Raw genomic sequence first — 24,690 nt, 5'->3', positions numbered from 1 at the left:
TGCTTGCCTAATATTCCTTATGTGTGCAGGCATTGCAGTTGCCACAGTGATGGTGCACAACTGTCAGCAGGGGAAAGGGAGGTCCTGATGGTTTTAAGAGGCATTCTGCCCCCTCAAAACACCATTGTATTGTAGCAGGGGGATTTCCTGCACCAGCTGGGAGCAGGGACTACAGCAAAATCTACTGGAACAGGCAAATAATGTTTCAAGCACATGTAATGCACCCATTGCTGTCAAGATTTTGGGATCAGCAAGGATTATAAGGGTAGGGATTTAAATCTCAAATGAAACCATGGAAAGAGGTATGAAGTATTTATTGTTTCTTCTGGCTATAATGTGCCTTCTTCAGCTCTAATTCACCCCAGCATGGGGCAACTTGGACCTTTATGTGGCAAAAAGGTTCAGGTGTCTGAAACTGGGTACAGACAAGCAGTGCTAGGAGCATATAATATGGGGTAGAGCAGTATTCCCCGCTCCAGTTTGTTGGGTTTTTTTTTCTCCCCAGTTGTTACCCGGGAAAATTTCAGCTGTTAGCCATTGGAAATGAGCTCAGCTAATCTAATCCTGCTCTCCACCCCACAGTCTTGCTTTGTAAGGCCTTCACAGAAAATTAGCGGCTTACCTGCAGAGCCCTGCAAGGGAAAAGAAGATGTGGCTGGGAGGAGAGGTAAGGAATGGAGCCACAAGCCCTTTCTGTGGTGGTGAGCTTTAAGCAACTCATCTGTGCCCCATCTTGTAGCACAGGGCTGCACCATAACACAGTTTGCTTCTAGTAAAGCTGCTTGAGAAGTAGGTACAAGAGCACAGGAGGCATCACCAGGGTTTCCTTAAAAAGAAACCTTCCAAATATGTCGCAAACACCGATAAAATACATTTTTAATTCAAGTCTTATAAATACCTCTCTGAAAGTGATAATAGCTTCCTGGGATTTTTAATCTCTGAAATGATTTCACTCAAGGTGTGCTGGCAGCATGAGGTAGCTGAGCAGAATCAGGATGCTGTGCTCGTGATCATTTTTCCTTGTGAGATTCATCTCAGGAGACTCTTTTTTCCCTCTGTATCACGACTTCTTAGAAGTCTCTGTAGGCAAAGGATGCGTTAATTTGATGCATCCTGTGATTGCCCTTCCTCCACAACCAAATTAATTTACTGTTAGTTGAGATTCCCACAATGTTCCTTGTGCCACTGTGAAGCCTGGTATTTACCGATGTAAATAAGGAATAAATGGAGGCTTTACATATCTCATTTAGAATAATGATACAGCCCGTGCCTCCTGGCTCTCACTCTCTGTCTCAGAGGTGTGGGGGGTTTTATTTCTATAGTGTTTCTTGCAGCCCAGGTTGTTTATAAGAGAATGATTTGTTTTCAGCATGAGCTGAAATGTTTTAACTGATGAGCAGCTCCCTCTTAATGGAATCTGGAGTTTTCACTGAAGCGTGTGGTTCCATCAGAGGCAGGTGCTGGATTCAAAGTTAGTTTTTGTAATACAGTCTGGTGGGGTTGGCCTTATTTCCAGAGTGATGCTGCTGCATATCCAAAATTTAATACTGTGTTGGCAAAATCAGCAGAGGACACCAGAAATGTGTTAGGCGTGGAGAGTGTCATTGGCAGTCACAGAGGCAAGATGTGGCCCTTTTGGGTCATAAAAAATTAGCACTCTCCTCCTCTCCTCCTGTCTTCTCCAGCTCTTCTGAGAAAATCTGTGCCTAGATACAGCCATTTATTGTAGAGGGTTTTTTTCAGAATTAACGTTTTTGGTGGGCTCATCATTAAAATAGAGAGAAAATTCTCAGAGTGGGCATACCAATGAATTTTTAGATTCCAAGCTCTCCCAAATGGTCATTATCTTGCCTTCTATTTAAAGAGGAATAAATTAAATTGCAAGAGATGGTGCAACTGGTTTTGCAGATCTTATTTAATTGGGACTAGCAGTTTGCATTTTCCATCTGTACAACATAATCATTAACTTTTTGTGTTTCTTCATTGTCACTGTGCAGACTGCTTTTTATGGGTGAACTCTGCCCTTTCTTACTGTTAGACTTTTATTTCTTTAAAGGAGTGAGTCTTTATTGATTTTTCTTTTAGGATGAAGTATATATAAAATTATTCATCCTACTAAATGTGCTTGCAAAGAACCCTATGTGATTCATGGTCTTTGATCCTGTTACCACTTATGTGGGTGTTTAACTTTACTACTGTGCACAGTCCCAATGGGAAGAATCTTAATTTAAAAAGTACTATTCTAAAAATAATGTGAGGGGGTTTGCACATGTCCACGTTCTATTGTGAGGAACATCTCCCTGTAAAACCAGGCATGTAAATTAAATGGGCTGTAGAGAAGATGGGAAAACAGAGAAATTATTATCCCCTAAGTCTGGAAAGGTTTGATGTTGCACTGTCTCCATCCATGGTCAGTCTGCACAGCAGCCATCTTTTCATTGTGCGAATGTAGAAAATGTTTTGTCTTAAAACTTAGGGTTTTGGAAAGATTTAGTGGTTTGGTCAGCATTGCCAAGGCAAACTGAGCACGAAGGTTATTTTGCTCAGTAAGGCAGCCCCAGAGACATACTGGGTCTGTGGTGTGACCTGTGTATGTGCAGAGAAGGGGCTGCCAGCAGCCTGTGTGAACGTGCAGGGGTTTTGTGTCCTAAAAGTTGGACTTTTGGAAAGGTTCAGTGTTTTAGTCAGCACTGCCAAGGCAAACTGAGCACGAAGGTTATTTTGCTCAGTAAGGCAGCCCCAGAGACACACTGGGTCTGCGGTGTGACCTGTGTATGTGCAGACAAGGGGCTGCCAGCAGCGTCGCGGTGCAGGGTGGTGGCACTAGGTACCCCGTGTGCCCCCACGCCTCGTGGCCGTGGGTTGTTGTAAAGGTCTCAAGAAGAAGATCAGAGATTCCCTTCAGCCATGCCCGGCAGGAGAGGCAGTAACGGGATGGAGCGAGGCCCTGTGCCCCTTTGGGGTGCCACCCATACTCTCCAATGGTCCCCTGGCCATGCCCATCTCTTGTCATCACCCTGCCCCTTTCCCGTCTGTCTGTCCTTCCCGTCGCACCTCGTCCCCATCTCTCCGTCCCCCGCCCAAGCCCGAGTCCCGCTCGCCCCCTCCCGCGTCCCTCCTAGCGGCGTCCCTTGTCCCCTCCCCGCGCCCCGTCCCGCCCCTCGCCCCCCCGCCCGCCCGGGGAGATGGCGCTCAGCCCCCCCGAGCGGGTCGCGCCGGGGCTGCCGCTGCACTCGCCGTGGACCTTCTGGCTGGACAAGTGAGTGGGGCCGGGGGGCGGCGGGAGCCGGGGAAACCCCCTGAGTCCGTCTAGGAAGGGATGCGCATCTCTGGGGTTATCGGTTCGCTCGCCCGAAGATTGGATCCGGGAAGTTAATGCTGGGCTGCGTTATGGGAAACGTGCTGGTGCGAGAGACTGTCCCGGTGCCTGTCCCCATCGAGGGCGTCGGGAGAGGTTCCACGTAGTGAAACTGGTTTGGAAACACTTTCGGTTCGGTAGTTCAGCGGACACACGTTGGTCCAGGTACGGTCGGTGCAGGTTTGAGCCCTAAATTTAGAGACGACGCTCGCCAGCCCCGGGAGTAGAAGGGTAAAGGTTGTGCTTTGCTGTTGTGGTTTGTGCATCCCTGATGGACCCAGTGACATGCCGAATCTTACAACTCTTTAATATCAGGTCTGGCTCCCGCAGGTGATCAGTTCTTAAATCTGAAGTGATACGTTTTGAAGGATTAGCTACAATTTATTAATTACCTGCGGGTTCTTATTACACATCGTTTACTTGGAGTTTGAGCCTCTAATGCCGTGGAAAGAGGCTGCCAAGGGAGATCACCCCTGTGGTGCACACAGCGAGGCATAGGGAAGAAGTGCCAAAGTCAAAACTGAAAGTTTCTTACCAGCATTTGATGTTGTTTTCATAGCATGTACTTTCTGGCATCTTGTTATTTAATCTACCGCTTCCATTTCTCAATTTTTCGGTATATTTGTCCTCTCTCCCCATTGCAGAAGGCAAGTTTATCAGCTTTTCTGCCACTGAACATACTGCCCCGTGCTACTGGTAAAATTCTCCTCTTTAGTTTTTTTTTCTGGTAACTTTTCAACTCATGACAGAGAAATAACAAGAAACTGTTGAAAACTCAGGTCCAGCAAATCAAATCTAATAAATAAACCCACCAATTATTTCTGATTACTCCTTTTGCAGCAGTGACGCAGTTATGGTCAGGTTCGGGATCCAAGTTGTATTTTTGCTTCTTTGTTTTAAAAAAGCATCTTTTGAACTGGTGTTTAATCAAGTCACCAGCCAGGTCTGTTTGTTTACATAAGTCATGTGGAGGTAAGCATGTCTATTTTTTATAATCAGTGTTAACAGTTAAAATCCATTTTGAGTTCCCGAGTCCTTTAATTTTTTTTCCTTGTCTTACTTCTACAATGCTTTAGACTCTTAAAATTCAGTTATTCTATCGATTTATTTTTTTTACTTTTCAGATCACATGTAAATGCATTTAATGAATGGTGTTGTTTCTTAATTTATATATCCAAGAGTGTATATATAAGAAAAAAAAAGTGGGACCATAAATACACAAAACTGTGTTTTGTTTACCAGTAAGAGGGATAGAATTATGACAGGAAACAAGAATGACAGCAAACAAGACATGTTTTATACACTCAAAAAATCATTTAAGGCATTAAAAAGCACACGAGAAATGGAACTGTGATCTTAATTTACTGCTGTGTGTGGAAGTTCTCGTCTCTCTGCAGAGCCCCACAGAAGTGGCTGGGACGTTTATTGGTATATCCACAGAGATTTGGTGGAGGCTTAGGCTTGTATCTGTTGGATTTTCTGTAGAAAGTAACTGTGGGCACTTTTTTAACTGACTTCAGTAGCACCTGGTGTGGAGCAGTGCAGTTTCCTCAGGAGATGGTATTGATTTTTGACCGCTGCTACATTTTACCCTGTACTTAGAGAGAAAAGCAGGAAGAAGTGATGCTTAAGGATAAATAGATGTTGAGATGGATACGTAGTTATCTCTTTCTATTAAATTACTGTGAGAGAGATCCTTGACATACAATTTTAAGATCTCCAAAACATATCTTTTCATTAAGTCATGCTGTTAAAATAAATATCCATCAGCTAAGTGGTACTTTCTGTAGCAACTAGTGATGTGCTACCCTTGGGGTTCATGGCCTTGCTTTTATCATAGCGGCACTGGATCCATCCCCTGCTTTGGAAGTAAATGCCTTTGTTTTATCTATATCAGCACTTGTTTCTGTGAATGCCTTGGCACAGGCTGAACACCTGGAGGGTGGCATCCTGTGGCCAGGTCCTGGTTCATCATCCCACATGTGTCACAGAGCATCTGCATTTCCTGTTAGTGGTAAGCCTTTCTTGATTTCCATGTCTGAAATAGCAATCATCTGACAGTGCTCTCTGCTATCTTATCCCGTAAATGCCTTAGGAAAATGAGCATGATGAAAGCTTCAGGAGAATATTATTCACCAGTTTGACAAAAAAGATCCTGTCTATGATCTTGAAATGCTTGCAGGTCAGCAGTTCCAAAGAAGGTGCAGAGAAGCTGGCAGGTGTTTTCCTCTTAAGATGAATGATATTTCCTTTTTAAATGTAAAAATGTTATAAGGTCAAGTGCTAAAAGTTTGGAAAACACGAGTTTAGATCTGCTGTTTACACAAGCCCATTCTATAGATTTCCAAGTTCATACCCACATGTCTCATTGGTAGCATTTTTGCCTGCAGTGATGTTAGGGAACAGGGTGAATTTCAGCAAGGCTTGCAGGAGCTTTTGGTGTCACCTTGGGAAGCTGATTCATGCTGGTGGCTCTTTACACTTGTGCTCATATGAGGAAGACTCTAGTTCTGCTTGTAGTGGCTTCTGGCTCTGAAAGGAAAGGTTGTCTTCTTAGGTTTTGCTACCTTGTGTTGTCTTTCAGTTATTTTTTACAATGAAGTGTCAATACACATCACTGAATATAACAAATAAAATATGAGCATTACACTATGTTGTGTAGCACGTTCAACACCGGAATTGCACAAAAGGAAGAGTCAAGTGACATGACCATCAAAGACTGGGCTGTCCTGGATAACAAGCCACCTTATGCACTTGAAACCATCCCTTAATGGGATTTGAGGCTGTGGATCTGGGTGTGATATTTGTGTAAATACAAAGCTGTGAAGATGGTTATACTTTTTGATGTACATGTGGACATGATGCAAATATCCTACTTAATAAACTTTGCAAATCCCAGCTGTCACTTAGGCTGGGTATCACATAGTGTGGTTTAACCCTAGACAAAACCCAAGCACCACACAGATGCTTGCTCGCTCCCTCACCAGCGGGATCAGAGAGAGAATTGGAAGGGTAAAAGCTGGAAAAGTCGTGGGCTGAGATTATGACAGTTTAATAGGGAAAGCAAAAGCCTCACACGCAAAGCAAAACAAGGAATTAATTCACTTCTTCCCATCGGCAGGCATGTGTTCAGCCACCTCCAGAAGAACAGGGCTCCATCCCATGCAACTTGGGAAGACAAACAGCATCACTCTAAACATCCTTCCTTCCTCCCCTTCATATACCGAGCACAGTGTCAGATGGTCTGCAATATCACTTGGGTCAGCTGGGGTCAGCTGTCCTGCCTGTGTCTCCTCCCAGTTTCCCATCACTTTGCAGGATCATGGCCTGCTTGCCCTGTTTTCTCGCCTGACTTTGAACAATGCCCTTTAGATAATCTTAATTCTCTTGCAAGAATAGTTTAACTCTTCAGTATCTCTGTGAGGGGAAGTATGTGCTTAAAAACACTGTCAAATAAGCAGTGTTATTTGTCTGCACCAGCAAAGACAAAATATTCTTACATAAGGTATTATCCTTATGCGCTGGTTTTTCTCTCTGTATGTTGTAGATGAGTTCTATACAAAGCTGAATAGATGCATTTTGATAACTGAACCATTTTAATAATGTGTTAATCTTCCTAACTGAACACATCAGATATTTGAAACTAAACTTAATAATTTCCCTTCCTCCCTATAGCAAAATTTATTTATCTAGGATCATCTATTCCATCTATTACAGCTTATGAGTAGGTGGCTTACAATGAAAAATGATGGTTAATATTATAAGGATGTTCAATCCAGTAAGTGCATTTTGACAGGCTTTGATGGCTTGAAATCAGTCTTTGTATTCAGAATGGATTACCAGATTTATTTAGTTGCCACAGCATGTTTTTGACTTTATGCTTTGTAAGTAAATATTTTGCTTATTTATACCAAAAGCGGTTGTGGCTAAGCACTTACAGGGGTATTTTCAAAACTGCTTGGCAGCTTTTAAAGCTCCCGCTAAAGCTGTGATGAGATTCCCACTGGGAAACAAAGGCCAGTGTGAGCACATATGAAACAACTTCTATACTTAATTCTTTGCAGGAGAACAGAAAAGCTACAGTTCAGCATCAGAAATTAACATAAGCGCAACCACCTGGAGGTTTATTCATGGATAAAACAATGGAATTTATCTTTGTATCCTTTGTTCTTTATTCGTGCTGGAATAATGAAGGAGTAGCAAAGAAAGCTGGCATTAGGATTCATTTTGTGGGGATTATTTCTGTTTCTACATTCCCGTGTGATTCACCACGAGATGCTGTACAGTGACCTGAATAGGCAACTCAATTAGTCCTGATACTGCACTAAATTTTCTCCTAAAACGGTTCTGAAGATGCAGTGGCAGCACAGGGCATGAAACAGGCAGACCAGAAGAACCACTGAAATATTTTATGTACACACTCTCCATGGGAAACCCAGATCCACAATTGTAGGTGAGGTGGTGACAGAACTACTGTTTCCACCCCCAGAGGATCTGTCAGTGCCAGGCTGGTGACGTGATCCTGCTCCTTCCTGTTCCTGTGCTCTTGGGGTTTGGCAGGGTTCATTGGGCTCTTGGAAATGAATTGTTCACCATCGCAATAACTGACAGGTCAGTAGGGCATATTGGATTATTTGTATTGCTGATGGCAGTAAAATGATCTGAATGGGAAGAATCCTGTAATGGCTTCATGTTGAGGGTCAGTATTTGCAGGGTCTTGTTTTGTAGCACCAGGTGTACTGAGGTTTTTACACAACAGTCTCGCTACTCCTACCTTATAGCCTTGTAGTGCAAGTTTTTGCTGGAGAATCACAGAAATAGGAATTTCTACAGATTCTTTCACTTGAAAATCACCTGTCATTTCTGCTAACTTAATTTAAACGTAACTTATAGTGTGTACTCGAATAAAAAGAAAATAAATCCCAATTTCATGGGTTTGAAGGCATGAAACTCCTGAGTGAATCCGTGAGTTTCTGGGTGAAACAGAAACACTACAGTTCAGATTTGTCAGCAGTCCGGAATTTTGCAGGAAATTCAAGGCTTTTTTCTTCTGTCTGTCTGATTAAAATGCTGTCTCAGCCTTATGTTCATGCATCAAACCAAATTTTGCAGGTGTAAATTCTGGAGCAAATGATCCTTTACTTTTAAATTGATGCATCATAATTTTCTCAATTACGGTTTTTAGTAGGATTTTGGTTTTGTTTGATTGTTTGTTTTTCAGATAAAAACATTTGGGTGTTCATGCTCATATCCATAAATGACTGACACTTTCCAGAGCTGAATGAAAGGCTGAAATAACACTGTAATCTGGTGGGCCTGGAGCATTTACCAGGCAGGTTACTAGGAATAAATGGTCACTCACCATAACTTTTAAAATAGGTAATTTGCTGGTTGGTTGGTGCTTTCTGCCAGCTGATCTCAGTTTCTCTGGAAAATGTTGCTTACAACTATCAAAATGAACCACTTTATAACCTTGGAGCGGTGTTTTCTGCCTACCTGTCTTAGCTGCTCTTTTAAATGGCGTTAAATTTGCTAAATGGCTACCATGATGATCTAGGTAACCTTTGAGGGCCATGGCTAGAGAATACATTTTAATCTTTTATTTGAGCAGACCTTTCTATTGAAGCAACTCAGTGACAGTATCAGCACGAGGATATCAAGTGATGATAGTGTCTGTTGTACAGCATATGTAATGCCAGATGCCTTGGTGACTGCTAAGCCACCGGTGGCAGAAATAGTCCAGAAGAGGAGTAATTTCTTGGGCAGTGGGGTGAGACAAAAAGAGGCAAAATTTATCTCAGGTTTTGCCTAAACGTTTGTATTCCATTCTATATGGAACAAAGTGTTAGGAGAGAGGTGCTGGTATGGTTAGCAAGAAAAAAACAAGGGGTAGTTGGTTGTAAATCCACTACTCTCTACTGACAAATAGTTAAATCACTTGATAAGTTTTAAAGTCTGATTGAACTTATTACCCTTTTTTTTGTGCTTTCAAAAGCAATCTGACCAGCTCTGTTGCTGTAAAATACGGTAAATTTCTCTTTTGGCTCTTAATGCTGAGTGTACAGTGTGCATAAAAAACACCAAAACACACACACAAAGAAACCCCAGACCTCCAGACCTTACTATGATAATTCCTTTTATCACGTTGATGACAGATTTTTTTGTTGCTGGTTTTAAGTTATCAGTTTTTTCATGGGAGTTCTCATAGTTCATGAGCCACTGGACTACAAGCTGTGCCATGCTGATTTCTTGTTGATTTATTTTGTTTGTTTCCTGCCAGTTCCACCATTGTAATGTGCTCTTAGTTCTGGTAATTAACAGGGAAATAGTAAAGCAGATGTTAGTTTGCCTGTTTCATAATGAAAAAGTTGGGAGGTATTTTTCTGCTGGTTTTGTATGTATTTTTAAAGCAGCTTATTTTACTAGGAGCCTTGAAAAAACCTTAGAGCTATTATTAGACTTTTGAAGATGTGATGCTGTTTCAGTAGTTTTGCATATTAAATTTCTTACTGCACGAGAATATCTAGGGTTTGCCCAGAGCTTCAATTATATCTGTAACAACTGAGTGTAACTTCAGTGTTTCCCTGGACGTATTTCATGCTGATCAGATGTATCAGGGAGGGATGCTGAGATCTGGTTTGCTTTTATCCTTTCTTCAGCTGGTACCCGAGCAACAGCTGCGTTTTCTTCTGTTTCTTTAAACCTTCTCTCTTGCTTCTGTTTCCAGATTTAGTAATTTTACACATTTTTGTTTCCACTTCTGAGACACAATGGGAGGTTGCTTTTGTCTTTGATCTTCGTTTTTCTTTAGAAATCCTACTTCAGCTTCTGAAGGGAAAGAAAAAATGTTTCTAGTTCTAAGAAATTGAATGTGCCTCAGCAATTTTGACCTCATTCCCCCAAAATTGTGCCTGTGGGATTGTGTGCTGGGAATTGTAAGGTGGGTGTTACAATGCAGTTGGTGCAGTGACAGGAACACAGGGATGACTGGGGGTGTGGATGCACTGTCCCATGTCTAACGCACTGAAGAGTAATGTAAAAAAAATATAAATAGAACCATTTAGGTTGGAAAGGACCTTTCAGATGATGGGATGCAGCTGGTGCTGTGTGTGCCTAAAGAATCACGGAATATCCTGAGCTGGAATGGACCCATGAGGATCAAGTCCAACTCCTGGACCTGCACACGACCGTCCCCAAGGGTCACCATGCCCTGTGCCTGAGAACATTGTCCAAGTGCTCCTGGCAGCCATGGGACTGTGACCATTCCGTGGGGAGCCTGTTCAGTGCCTGACCACCCTCTGGGGGAGGGATCTTTCCTGATATCTTGTGTAAACCTCCCCTGCCACAGCTCCAGCCATTCCTGTGGGTCAGTGGTCACCACAGAGATCAGTGCCTGCCCCTCCGCTTCCCCTCATGAAGAACTTGTAGACTGCAATGAGCTCTCCCCTCAGTCTCCTCCAGGCCGAACAGACCAAGTGACCTCAACCACTCCTCTTATGGCTTCTCCTGAAGGCCCTTGAGAGAGGGAAGCAGCTCTGGGTGGAGCTGGTGATGGTCAGTATGAGGGTGAGCTACAGAAGCTGAACCATGCCTGGTGTACCAGGGTGCCTGGCAAGGAGACCAGCCCAAGGATGTCTTGGCTTTACAGGCCGTGCTGGTGGTACGTGTGACTTGGCGGCATCGGTGCCGCCGGTGGAAGAACTGCCTGGAGTCATGGACCTTCCCTGGGTGCGTCGGCTGCCATAGCTTGACCTGCGGGACTTGGGCTTCTCCTCAGCCCGTGTGCGTGTCCCACCATCCAGGGGTAGCCAGGAGTTCGGGGCGGGTGTGGCCGGCCCCGGTGAGGGCAGTGCGGGGCTGAGGGAAGGTGCCGCCGTGCCCGCGCCCCGCCGCCGTGCCCGCGCCCCGCCGCCGTGCCCGCGCCCCGCCGCCGTGCCCGCGCCCCGCCGCCGTGCCCGCGCCCCGCCGCCGTGCCCGCGCCCCGCCTGCCCGCCGGCTGTGCGCCTGCGCCACCTAGCGGCCCGCGCTGAGGGCCCGGCGAGGGTAGCGCCAGCGCAAGCAGTGCGGATGAGCTTCCTTTTCAAAGCGTGAAGCACTGGGAGCGCCTTAAAAATGCTAAAAACGGGGGCTGGGGTGTATTAAATGCGATTGAAAATAATTCCGGAGTAGGATCATGCGATCCCTTTTGGTAGCCCATCACCTGTGAACAGCAGAGCTTTTGATGGTGTGTGGTAGCTCTGAGAGCGGCACTGTGCTGCTTGGCTAAAACTCCTGATGCTTCTGTTTAGTTTTACGAATTACCTGGCAAATATTAATTTATTCACAAGTAAAAAAGAACTTTAGCTCCTGGCTTTAAATGACGCGTGGTAATTTTGGGTTGGACTTTCTCTTTGACACGTGAACATTTCAACTTCACACTCCTATGATTCACATTCCCTCTCCGTCTCCTTTCTCCCCCTCCTTGATAAAATAAATATTTTAATTAATCAGTGCTTTGTCTTCAAGGTCACTTCCTGGTACAACAGCGGCTGAATGTGCATTAAATTTGAAGAAGATTTATACAGTGCAAACAGTGCAGGTAAGGCATCTGGCTCTGCTACAGGAGCTGCCACATGTTATTAATGTAACTTCGCACCTCAAGTTTCGTTTTTCCTCCAAGGATGAGTCACACCTGTAGCTTTCCTTACCTGAGGTGTGAAACGTGAGTGTTACTGGTGTTGTGTGTTTGGATTACTGAGTCAGTGTTTGAATTTCATTTGGCTTTCCGGATGGGGAAAGGAGGAGGCGTATTGGATTGGGCATGCTGGATTCTTAAACCTTCCCGAGTTTCCATTAGTACATTGAATTATTATATTTGATGTATTTTAAATATCTTTCCAGCCTTTTCTCCTTTTTCTAATACAGAAACTAATTGTGCAAAGACTAAAAATTGCAGCATGTGGTGCCTTTTTTTTTTTGGTGGGCTTTCTCTCCTTGAGTACATACCTAAAAAATAATTCTAGCAAACTGAATTAAAGGACTCTTGAACTGTGTGATACTTGCAGCACTGAGAAATTCTGCATGTCTGTGTTATCTGCCATTGCCTAGTAGTGGGCATCTCTTGCAAGTAAAATTGTATTTCTGTTTTAATACCACCGTTAGCATGAAGTGTGTAGTAAACTGGTATTTGTCTCCTTAACACCTTAGTGCCAAGCTGACTAGTTCACTAAATCTCTGAAATTTTAGCGTAATGCCAGACCCTTCTCTTTAAGAAGCACACCTGTAGCAATCTACTGAAGTTTTAAATAAAGCTCTCTCATGAAGGTCTGCACAACTTTGTACATTGCATGAGATTTCCGAACACAAAACCTTCCAAACTACATCCCTAGTTCAGAAGAAAAAGAGCTCTCAAATGTTTCCACAGCCATCTACCAGTGTACCTCTTCTTCTTTTCCAAGTAGCTTTAGGGTTTGGGCACACAACCATTTAAGAGTAAGATCATAGTTGAAACTGGTGTTTCATACCAAGTTTTTATATTTTTAGTAGTCTTCAATTTGTTTTTGTGGCTGGGTAAAGGTAATGGCTGTTAGGCAGTGTTGCCAAGGGCCACAAAATTTTATCACATAATGTTGCAATCCTTGTTTCTAAATTGTGCTGGTGATTAAGTATTAGATATTACTTAATGTATTAGATAATACTTAAATATTATGTCTAGATAATACTTAATGAGTTGCACTAATGATTAATTTTGCATCACTTAAGTTGATGCAATTTCAATCTTTAAAATCCTTTCTATTCCCAACTGTTGGAAGAGAAGAGATTGGGATCTTTTCAATCATCCCTCCCTTCTGCTCACTACTGCTTCTGCGTGCCTTTTTATCCACCTCAAACCTGCCTGACAGCTTCTTTTTTAACCAGCAGAAACACTGGGAAGTAATCCAGTGGTTCCTGGTAACTTGAATCTTTGAATTTGTCCCCCACTCCTGTATTAACACATGCATCTCCTGTTCTTAACATCTGGTTGAAACCTTTCACTCAGACAAACTAGTTGGGTTGCTGGTTAGACATTTAGTTCACCAGAATTATTGTTTGTGGTGGTTTTGTAACTCAGGAGAATCATAATGACGCTTAGGCTAGACTTAAGTGAAGCAAGGTTGATATTTGATATATATATATCTTTTTAATATGCTGAGGAGGCTTTAAGTTTTGGTTTGTTCTGATACTCAGTGTAACTCTGGTTTTGATGATTTTTTTTCCCTCTGTATTCAAAAGGATAATCCACATTTGGACTGCTTCCCTTTTTTCCACCTTCATGTATGCAGGATTGGCATCTAAAAAAAAATCAAAGTAGAAATGATTCTGTAAGAAGTTCTTTTCATAGCATTTTATTATAACATTGAGGGTGCCCATTCCCCACGGGAAGGATGTGTAATTGGTTCAGGGAAAATTAGCAAGGAAATAAATCTGCATGAAACACTCTCTTGTGTGTTAATGCAACCAATATTTTTCCTTTTCAAGGATTTCTGGAGTGTCTACAACAACATTCCTCCCGTGACAAACTTGCCTCTGAGATGTAGCTACCATTTAATGCGGGGAGAAAGGCGCCCGCTTTGGTACGTGTGTTGTCATCAGACATTTCTGGGAATGGGCAGTGGAATAACTTGCAGGAGTGAAAGGTGTGGGACAGCAGGGTCTTGTTTCTGTTGGCTGCAAACACCTGAACTCAAGAGACCAATGAAAGAAATACCCCAAAGTTCTTGTTCACTTTAAAAGTGACTTGTACCACGGAGTCTTTATTAAAAACACAGGCTGTAATTTCATTGTCCACCTCTGGATGTAAATGTACAAAAATAGATTATGAAATAGAAGCTAAGGAATTAGATTATGACTCTGAATCTCAGTTCAGGAATACACAGAATAAGTTACTTCTATTTTAATTTTTTTAGCTTGCACATTCCTTCCTTTCCACTGAAGCTGGTGAAATAATGTTGCAGACAACTGACGGTCCTTCACTCCTTTTCACCTGTGCAAAAGTACAGGTGAAGTACATGCTGCACATGCCTATACAGGCCCATGGACCTTGGTTTAAAAAGTAATTTAAGACATTATGAGGTGTTTCATTGCAGCAAATGACTACTTGATTGTAGGATAGTAATGGAATTAAGTATAAATTGGTGTTTTCCTTTCTGAAATCAAACTGCATCCCTTCTTCCTGTTGCAGTTCTGTCACATCTCAGAGAACCTCAGCACTTTCTGGAGAGTTTTGATCTTTTTAGCATCATTTACAAAGATTGTGATTGCATTAGGGTTCATTAACTTAATCATAGTTGTGTCATTTTGTGGTGATTTACTACAGGAGTTTTCTGTCCTAATCTACTGATGTAAATTTTCTGAAGTGAAATGCATCTCAAGGTCTCTGTTACTTTTCTGAAAATACTGTGACTGGTCAGGATAGCTAAAGTGGGTATGAAAAAACATTGATATCTGTGTAAATCAATTGGGCCATCGTGTGCAGGCCTTCATATCTTTGTAAGGATGAATGACAGCATTTTGGGGTTTGATTTTTTGGGGGGCTTATTTTCCCTATTTTTAATTTTCATTTTTTAAGGGACTTCTAGAGGTGTAAAATGCAAAGATCATTTCTGAAAATTAAACACTTTTAAAAGCATATCAAAGTAATTTTGCATTTTAGGAAAGGGATTGCAAGAGATTGATCTCATCATCAGTAATTTGCTAACTTTTCAATAATTACTGCCAAGAAGCTTTTCTCAGATTGCCATTACAGTATACTGGCCAATTTCAGCATTCTATATTTTTTTCTTTTAGAAAGAAAGAGAAATCCTGAAGTAAGAATTGAGGATGCAGATATTTGAAGATGTCCTCCCAAAGTTTCCCCCTCTTTTCCCTAGCATCTGGCAGGATTGGTGGGAGACCATTGATCCTGAGGAATCTATAGGTGTCACACTGGGTTTAGATATTCCAAAGATGAATTTTTAGGTTGTTCCTTTAATTTGGCCTTTACAGAGTTTTAACAGGAAACTAGAAGCCCTGATTTAAAGTCTTAGAAAAAGAATTGTGACAGAATAAACTTGAGAAGCTCACAGGTTAGTGCATTGTGCCTTTGTCATTACAAGGCAATTTAATGGTTACATCTGCCCTGACCCAGGGCAGCTCCTGTCATTTTTTTAATAAGGGCAATTAATTTCTAGATGTCACAAAGCTGAAATGAAGTGTGCTCATGTTCTTTTATTAAATTGAATAAATGGAAGAGTAAGAAGCTGCTTCTGTGAAAATATGCCAGAGGTTTTCCAAAATTAAAGGTTACCATAGTAAAATGTAAAATTGTTTTGTGGCTTGTTCCCATACAGTGTGCAGCCACTTCAAAGATAGTCTGTAGTCAGGGAAAATACAAGTCTTTTCCAACACACAAAACTTGGGAAAAGGATTAGGTGTTGAGAGATACACTTCATATGAACAATGAAAGAATTATCTCTGATGTCAGAAGTCAGAGTCATGCTCCCTGGAGTTAGTAATTGCATTTCAGATGGGATTTTTCTGGGAAAATTAAACCACAAACATAGGGTTATGTAGATGTGAATTTGAATGTTTATTTTCACTGAACTATTTCCCATAACAGGGAAGAAGAAAGCAATGCCAAAGGAGGTATATGGAAAATGAAGGTCCCTAAAGAAAGTACGGTATGTTACATTGACTCTTTATTCAGAACTTGTTTAGTAAGGGAGTTTCTTTAAACTCTGTTTGATAAAGCTGTTGTAAAGGTTTTTACTTCTTACATCACCCAACACAACAACCAAACACTACTTTAATTTCCATAACCTTTTAAAAGCAATGAGTAGAAGTTTCTTTCCCAATAATTCCATATCTCTTGCTTTAGAGAACATTTGGCAATGTATTATAAAAATAAATGAAACCTACAGTGTTTCAGTTTGGAAACATGGTAATTTTATAATCACCTTTGTTCTCAAAACTGCTTATAGGCATACAAAGAAAAATAGAAAGACCTTTTCCTGATAATCTATGCTAAATTATATATTTTATTTTCATTTAAAAGTGTAGAAGATGAAGTCTATTCAGCCATATCCTTGAGCTCTAATGAAATAACTGTGTTTCTCTTTGCCTCTCTAATAAAATGCATGTGAGTAACTTCTGTGAACTGCCACAGAAAGGAGATTTGACCTCTTCACACATGGTGTTTATGTGTGTAAGTGTGCTCTGGATCAGACCTTTAAACAGAAAAAGTGAAGTGTCAGAAAAATGTGACAGCCTTGCAGAAGACATTAAATGCTGAAAGATGGTACTCAAACTTTCAGCTGAAAGTTAATTGATTTTTGCCTGTGGGCTTTTTCCTTGTATGTGAGTTGCAGCTTTCCTCCCCTGCAGTCCCAAGTGGTCACAAAAGACTGAAATTGAAATTGTCTTCTTCCTCCTATAATCCGAGGTGTGAAGATTGTCAGAAGTGACAAGTGGTTTGGAGAGCCTGAATTACTGGGCAGTGAATTTAGGGACCCCAGAGGCCTTGTGTTTTAGAGGCTGAATGACAGCCCCTTTTTGACATGAAGGTACTTTTCATCTCTCAAACTATGCACCACATGGCCTCGGTCACTTCTGAAAGGTTTGCTTGAAGGTGAACTTCAGTCAGCTTTCAGTGCCTTGGAAATAGCATAAATAACACCTTTATGCCTGTCTCTCATTTTTTTGGCTTCATTCTTCATCACACATGGGCACAGCATCTCCTTGGCTACGATGAACCATCTTGTACAGACCAAACAATTAATTCTATAACACAGCATGCACTTACAATAAATACTCCTTTTTGTCTAGACAACCTCAGAAAGAGAAGACACTCAAAATGGAGCTAGCAAACCTAACTTTTAATTTAAGAAATAATAATGTGAATGTAACATTTTTCTGCCTCCTTAGGCTGCAGTTTGGAAGGAGCTACTGCTAGCAACTATTGGAGAGCAGTTTACACATTGCTGTGCAGCAGGTAATGATTGAGACATTTCTCCATCATTTCTTTTCACTGTATTTGCTTCTCTTCTAAGCATGAATATCTGATAAAAGTGTCTGTTATAGTGACAGTGAATATCCTCTTAGGAGTTGTCTTTCACTGTCTATCATACCATGAAAAAGAATGGCATTGCTTAAGTTTAAACAACAGTTCAGAAATAACCTTTCAAATGGTCTCTCAGACCCTTTATACACTGATAAGGTTGTCTTGGGGTCACTTTAAGCAAATATATGATATTCAGCTGTCCACAGAGGTGGTTCTTGCCCTTGGCCATGTACTTCTGATACCACCTTTATGTTGTGTTAGCGACCCTTTCCTTGGGATGCACAGAGCAGCTGTGCCATGGAGTTCACAGCTGGATCAGCCACTGCTCCCAGCTGTGGCATGGCCTTTGAGCTCTCCACAAAGCTGCGTTCTGAGAACTTCACACCAAAAAGGACTTCTTCAGTGTAGCACTGAGTTACCAGCACTGGAAGCAGCAGCAGTAGCCTGACTGGGGCTCTTTTACTTTCATTAATTTTGTTTTCTTTTTTGCTTCTGTTGCTGCCTTGACAAAATGTAAAGGAAAAAGAGAGCGAAGTCTGGAAAACCTGGTGTCTGGTCTCCACCAGGTACTGTTCCTGGGGTTTTAGTTGTTTCACCCTCATCCTTCCATTTCTCCTTGTAGACATCACTGTAGGTAAATTGCCTTTAGTAGTTCATATTGCTGACATTACTGGAGGGAGTCTTGTGATTCCCTCCTAATCAAATCTAAGAGTGCTAATTGGAAAGATGAATAATCCTATGGCGCCTCATAAAAAGTACCATGAGGTAGTATTTCCAATAACTTCTAAAAACAGAGTTTCTTTCTGGTAACTACTTTGTCTGGTTTGAACACTGGTATTTTCCTTACTGGAGATTGCTCTTTTTTCACATCTTTATTTTTTTTCCAGCTTTTGGGCACTGTTTCATAATACATAAGTAGCAAATTAGACATGTCTCACTTTTAAAGTATTCATTAATGTTTCTTCCCCTTCTGTGCAGATGATGAAGTAGTAGGGGTTAGTGTCAGTGTTCGTGACCGTGAAGATATTGTGCAAGTCTGGAACATGAATTCCTCTTCAGCAAGTGAAGCAAAAGTTTTAGAAAAGGTTCATAAACTTCTCCCACACACATCTTTTAAAGCGGTCTTTTATAAATGTAAGTATTTTGTACTGTTCATTTCTACCTTCATTAGAAAAACAAGATGCTGCTAGGGTATTTCTATGGGAATATCCTGCCTGATTCATCATTAATCACTTAGGAATGTAGCATCTGTCATTGCATTAAAATTATGTCCCTTCAATGTAGAAGTTAGCTATCATTCAAAAGATATTTTTAATTTCATTTTGCAATCTGTTTTGTTTCATGATAATGTGCCTGATTCACAAAACAAATTAAACAACTCTCCTAATAACTCTCAGAGTTATTATTAATAATGCTACATACTGTCCAATTTAAGTAATTTAGAGGAACCATTTGCAATCAGGATTTGAAGGGATCTCATATTTTAGGCTCCCTATAAATGTATTATCAAGCAGTGTACTCTGAAAGATCCCTTGTTGGCACATTGTGTTCTCCCTTGACTGATTTATACATTTTTATCTTCTCTTTTTTTAATCTTTTCAACTCCTTGACAGAGTTTACATGTTCTTCTATTCCTTTTTTTTTTTTTCTCCTTCTCTCTTCCATAGCCCACAGAGAGCACCATGCTTTTGAAGGCTGATCTGGAAAGCATTGAGTGCATTGTATGCCAAGATCATTTGTTGTTGTTTGGTGTTTTGAGCTGGTGTGCACAAGGAGGAGGATGGTGGAAGCCCTGCAGGAGCGCTACATGTGGTTGGCCCTTTTGAGTTTTTAACATTTCCAACTGGCCTATTGCTACTGAAAATGAAAAAAAAAACCAAACCCCAAACAGTTGCCTTGACCACTAAATACGTGATTCATTGCTTCATGTTGAGTTGGTGTTTTTAGTTCTTAGTTGTTTCTTTAAAAAAATCTTTTGGCCACTTGTTTGTTCAACTTAATTATATTTGTTCCCATTTCTTTAAGATGGTTGACTTTTTATTCTGTGCTGTACTTAGTGAAAAGCAAACATGCAGAGATGCTATGCTGCTTTTCCAAGATGTGCTGTACACAGAGGAATCCAGACGTGGGGAAATGTGTTTTCAATTTTCACTTTGAAACATTCCTATCATGTTAAAATTTACTCACTGGTTTTGTCCCAAGAGAGAAAGAGATTGCACTGCACTTATTGTAATGTTCAGTGTAATTTGGTCTTGCACTGACAACAGCACATCCTGTAAATGGAAAAGGGTGCCTTAAATGAGCAATTAAAGAGAACACATTTATATTGGGACTAACCCTGTGTAGGATGATGTTAATGTCTTTTAATTGTATTGATTTCAGAAGAGCCCTTGTTCAGGTTAGAATCAGAAATTTCTCAGTAGGAAACCCTGCAAACTCAACACCTCTGATTTAAGGGTGATAGGGTATTTATGGTGTTATACTGTATGCTCTCTTATGGTACCTTTCTGTACATCCATGAAAAGGTGTCATGAATAATTTGTAATGAATTGTACAAACTGGATCCAGCCCTCCCACTTCCTTAAGTACATCAGGCCCATGTCTGCACCCACAAGGTCAGTGTCAAAATTGCTGCTGGCTTCAGTGCAAAGGAAGAGATCCCATTGTCTGTAGTTTCAAGCCCTCAAAACTTCCTAAGTGTCCTTTTTAAAATAAACAAAAAATACAGAAAAGAAATTTGTGTTGCAGATTGAATAGGAATATAAACAGTGTTGACCTTTAAATGTTTGTCTATGTTAACTGTTTGAGATGTTTTAATATCCTACCAAAGATTGATGTGGTTCCTTTTAAAAGAAGCTGCAAGGTAGAAATGATCATACCCTCTGCTGAGCACTCCTTCATCCTTTAGAGGTTTTTGTCTGGCAGCTCTTTAAGTTGCACTGATTTCCACATCTTCAGTATATTAAGAGGCAGCCATAAAAATCAAATAAATTTAAAAATAAGTATCACACATTTGAGATTTTTTTATAACTATCTTGTACTTACAACTTTAACTTTTATTTATGGATTAAAACTGTGTAGTTAATGAGCATTATTAATTAAACACATTTTCTAAAATCCAAGTGTCTTCCTTCTGTAATTGCTTTCTGAGATGAAATGTTACTGGTCCTGCTTTTTCGAACCTGTGTATTTTACATTAAAACTTACTCTCTTAAAAGCTGTCTGTTTTGTTCTTAGATTAATGTTTTTTTCAGTGAAGAAGTGTGAAGTACCAGTGGATACTTGCAGGGATGTACCTGGACAGCCTCCAGGCCTGTGTGATGGAGGGGAAAAGTGACTTCAGAGAAGTGAGGGTTAGAACATAGTGAGGAGAAATGTTTTCAACTGCTTGATGAGCAAGATTTCTCACTTGAAAAATTTCCCTGTCTTTGGAGGAAATGTAAGTGGAATACTAATGGAGAATTAATCATGCACCTCTCCCTCTGCTTCCTTTTACTTTTGGAAACAAGCCACAGCCTCTTATTTCTTCCCCAGGTTTGTTTTCAGGATGGATGTTGATTCCGGTAGAGTTGGAGCTGCTGGCAGAAGGGGCTGATCTGGTGATGTCACTGGAACTTTCCAGTTTAAGGTATTACTTTATTCATCCAACTGCAGGCAAATATTTTTATGTTGCTGCCTTGTGTGCCTCTTTATTATTAAAGACCTCTCTGCTTCAACATTGGGTACAGACTTAGAGGCATCATTCTAGCTGTAGGGTAGGGTAGCTACAGGCTGGCTGTCAAGGTCCATATTTCAAATTGTTGTAATTTTTTCATTCTCCTAAGTTTCTAGTCTATAAAATCAGGGATTTTATTTTTTTTTCCATATGCCTTAATTCTGCCTTGTTTAGTATTACGTAGAATAAGGGTTGATATCTTCTCAACTAAAATTCAGTGTCTCTTATGCCACAATCCATGATTGGGCTTGGATCAAACTGGGCAGTGCAAGTTCACAGGAACATGACAAATTGCATATTGGAATTTTGCAACCATTGATTTGAAGAGCTAGTAGAATTTTTGAACTGTCCTTTCATCCCTATATCTGTAGGAATGTATTTATACCAAATGATGTTCAACAGTTAATTTTTATACTCTTTTAAATATTCATTATTTTCACCTGGAGACTTGCTTTATTGAACTTGATTAAATGAGCCCCCTAGTACTTCAAAACCTTCTAAATTGTTTAAATGGATATCAGACGAGTGCCTACAACTTCCTATCAAAATTAATTTCTGCTGGCATTTCAATGTAAAATTAAAACATTTAACTTCCATGGTGACAGACTGCAAAGAAACTCCAGACTAGCTGAGTGAAAGAAACCTGCATCCCTCTTGGGGTGGGAACAAGCCCTGGCTGATCCCTCCTGCAATGAAATGGTGACCTCGGGCACTATCCAGAAAGGCTGAAGCTTTTTCCACAGCTGGAGCACGTGTCACTTTTATCCAGGCTGTTTTGTGAATTTTGTGGAAAGTTCATGTCCTTGATGCACCCGGGAAGCGAGGTGAGATGAGAGCCAAGAGGAGAGTTCTGGTTGTGTTTACAAGTGTTTGTAAGCGCCTTGTAAAAGTGCTCACTGCATCCTCCTGGGGCAAGTTTGGATGCTGCCTGGTGGTAGGTGGAGGGAGGTGTGGAGCTGAAGGGGCACTGCACACAGGAGGGAAGGGGGTGCAGCCCAGGGGAAGAGGAGAATACTGGCCAGGCTGTGCTTGAAGCCACCTGGGCAGCTGGAGCCAGGAAGGAGAGCCATGGATTGCTAAAAGGAATGAACAGTTTTTTCCTGCTGAGTGTTAGACTTGTGCTGGTCTGCACCTTCCCGGGGCTGAAGACAGCCACTGGCAGCAGGTGGGGGCCCAGCTCTGATGCTCCCCCCACCTTTGTGGCTATCACTAATTGCTCTCTGGGGCTCTCCAGGCTGCAACACAATGGCTGCTGGAGGGATTAGTTGGGAATTTCACTTAACGGGGATGAAGGGATGTCTTCTGGGGCTGGCTAATTAACAGGATTTTACTCTAGTAATTAAATAGCAGTTTGTTGAACACAACTTAGTTGATGAAATCTTTGGAAAACATAACAATTAGCAGGCAAGGAATGGCAGCTTTGCCTCAAAGCCTGTCCCCAACCAGTTTCTGGCATGGTTTTAACCTTTCCTTCTCCAGCAGAGACAGCCTTGACTATTAATTTAATTGGGTGTGCTGCTGTTGGTGGACAGCTTGGTCACCCTCTGCTGTCACAGCAGCTGGTTCGTCTTGGGCTTTATCTCAGCTGAAGGGGCTTGAGATGAGCCACATGTTGCTCTCTCTGGCACTGCCTTCTCAAAAGCCAGTGCTGGAAGACAGGAGTGTTTGCTTCCAGACAAAAGAATATTTTTATTTTTTTATTCTTTCTATGGCAGATTAACCAGAGGGCATGAAATCTAAGAGTTGTCTTAAAACATAAACCTGACAGAGGGAAATTATTGATCCCACACAGCTTATATAAACCCTCTCATCTGCACACACACATGGAAGGGGGAGGTGCCTTTGGTTGGAAATTGTTCCTGTCTTCATCTCTCAACTTCTCCCTGTCTTGTAATGATTCTCTTAGGACAACAGGGATGAGGAAATTAGATTAGACAAACAGTGGGTGATTCCACAGTTTGCTATAAAAGCCACCTCCAATCTTTGCTACACTTTGACAGCTCTCAATTTCTTAATTTGACAAGGTAATGAACACTGGATTATTTCTGAAGCCGAATGTACCACAGCACAGGGGAATGGGGGTTGCACTCTGCACGGGGACTACCCACCTTAGCAGCTTCCTCCCACCCAGGTTACAAAATCTCATCCCTGGGAGGGAGGTGGTATGTGCAGGATCCAGGCTTGGGAGCTGTGGTGTTGGTGCAGGGCTCTGCAGGATGCTCCCGTGCCAGGAGACAAGTGGACCTGCCTCGGGAGCGTGTCATCTCCAAGAAGCCGTGCGGCAGCTTTTGACCTCTCCGTGTTTTGCTTGGCTGGGCAGTACATTTTTTCCTTCCACTCTCCCCGGGGCTGTGCAGACAGTGGAATGGACTGGCTGAGCCAGCCAAGCTAAATACAGCAGGAGACATCCCATGGGTACCTCCCAGGCACAGCATTCCTGGAGAGGGCGGGTGGGCATCCATGCACCTGCATGGCTCCTGAGTCCAGCCTGGTGCCCTGCTTCTAGTCAAGGGGCAGGAAAAAGAGCTTTAAATGTGGTAGAGAAACTACCAGCTGTTTGTAACAGTGTCAGTGGGAAGTGCAGCAGTTCTGGAGCAGTCCTGAGGTCTTCTTGCACAGTGGTGAGGCCAGGAGCAGAGTTTCAGCTTTTACTGCTCCCTCTCCAAACTGCCCGTTGCAAGCCCAGTGCCTGTGATGTGCTCTGTCTCCTGGAGGAACTGGGAGCGTATCCACCAGCACTGAGGCTCCATAAATAAATAAGCACATGGGAGCAGGCTGGAAGAGAAGTAGGTATCATTCATCATACGAGGGGGCCTGGAGTATGTTCAGCTCATAATGTGTAACAGAGCTATGAACAGGCATGGGATGGATCCCCTTCTTTTTGGATCGTGATTCTGTGTAATAAACATGCAAGACAATTTGTATAAAATAGTGAGGATTCTTTCCTAGAGAAGTCATTTAAAGCTATATTTGCACATCAGTGAACAGCTCAGAGGAATGTTTTGTAGTTACATTTCCATACAAGTGTGCAAAGAGAAAACAACCCAGTCAGCAAGTGATGGATGGTGCATGTAATCCTGTGCCATGATGTGCCCTCCCTGGGTAATCATATTCCATGGCCTCCCACCAGGGAAGCACCCATCCTGGCACCCCTGCCTCCCTCCTGGAGCTGTCACAACCATGGGGTGGATCATACTGTAAATCCCATCAAAGGTAGAAGGGATTTTTTTCCTGCATGTCTTTGGTCATGCAGTAGGGGGTTTGGAGTAGGAAAATCCTGACCCAAACGCATTAGCACTGCTGGCTCTTAGCAACCTTTCAAAATAATATTTGCCTATGAAAGGACAGGATGGCCTGCCAGGTTAACTGGGAAATGATCCTGCATTGTGGCACTGGCATGGTTCTGCACAGAAAGCTTGATGGCTTTTGGTTTTGGGGTTTTTTTTTTCCTTCACTTTGCAATAATTTTGGGGAGACTTTTTTGGGTTTTTTGTGTTTAGTATTTCCCAGCCAGCTTGTTGGTGACTCCCTACATCTACACCCTGCAGCAGCAGTGCCACT

General features: G+C 41.9%; 1 protein-coding gene across 5 annotated transcripts; it reads left to right on the top strand.

Moving 5' to 3' along the window:
* The first annotated feature begins 598 nt into the window (after positions 1-598).
* On the top strand, positions 599-20,595 carry EIF4E3 (eukaryotic translation initiation factor 4E family member 3). Of its 5 annotated transcripts, none has more exons than XM_066195623.1 (7): positions 599-667; positions 11,864-11,936; positions 13,856-13,950; positions 15,975-16,035; positions 17,279-17,345; positions 18,393-18,548; positions 19,082-20,595. In XM_066195623.1, the coding sequence occupies exons 3-7, from the start codon at positions 13,925-13,927 to the stop codon at positions 19,111-19,113; spliced, it is 342 nt and encodes a 113-aa protein (XP_066051720.1). In that variant the 5' UTR covers positions 599-667; positions 11,864-11,936; positions 13,856-13,924; the 3' UTR covers positions 19,114-20,595. The 5 variants fall into 5 exon arrangements, with proteins under 5 accessions (XP_066051720.1, XP_066051719.1, XP_066051721.1 ...); XM_066195622.1 differs by lacking the exon at positions 599-667 and adding an exon at positions 3,185-3,259; XM_066195624.1 differs by lacking the exon at positions 599-667 and adding an exon at positions 3,270-3,523.
* Positions 20,596-24,690: the final 4,095 nt, after the last annotated feature.

This window comes from Chamaea fasciata, unplaced genomic scaffold (genome assembly GCF_029207755.1).
Source record: "Chamaea fasciata isolate MVZ Bird 193981 ecotype frontalis unplaced genomic scaffold, bChaFas1.0.hap1 SCAF_13, whole genome shotgun sequence".
Classification (NCBI taxonomy): domain Eukaryota; kingdom Metazoa; phylum Chordata; class Aves; order Passeriformes; family Sylviidae; genus Chamaea; species Chamaea fasciata.
Note: the sequence above shows the minus strand (reverse complement) of the source record. Positions and strands in the feature narration are given on the sequence as shown.

What these genes read in the sequence shown, in the direction of transcription:
- EIF4E3 (XM_066195622.1), top strand. Translation starts at nt 3,186, where the DNA reads ATGGCGCTCAGCCCCCCCGAGCGGGTCGCGCCGGGGCTGCCGCTGCAC. An exon ending in GGAGAAAGGCGCCCGCTTTG is followed by an intron (nt 13,951 to 15,974) that starts GTACGTGTGTTG and finishes TTCCCATAACAG; the next exon opens with GGAAGAAGAAAGCAATGCCA. An exon ending in AGGTCCCTAAAGAAAGTACG is followed by an intron (nt 16,036 to 17,278) that starts GTATGTTACATT and finishes CTGCCTCCTTAG; the next exon opens with GCTGCAGTTTGGAAGGAGCT.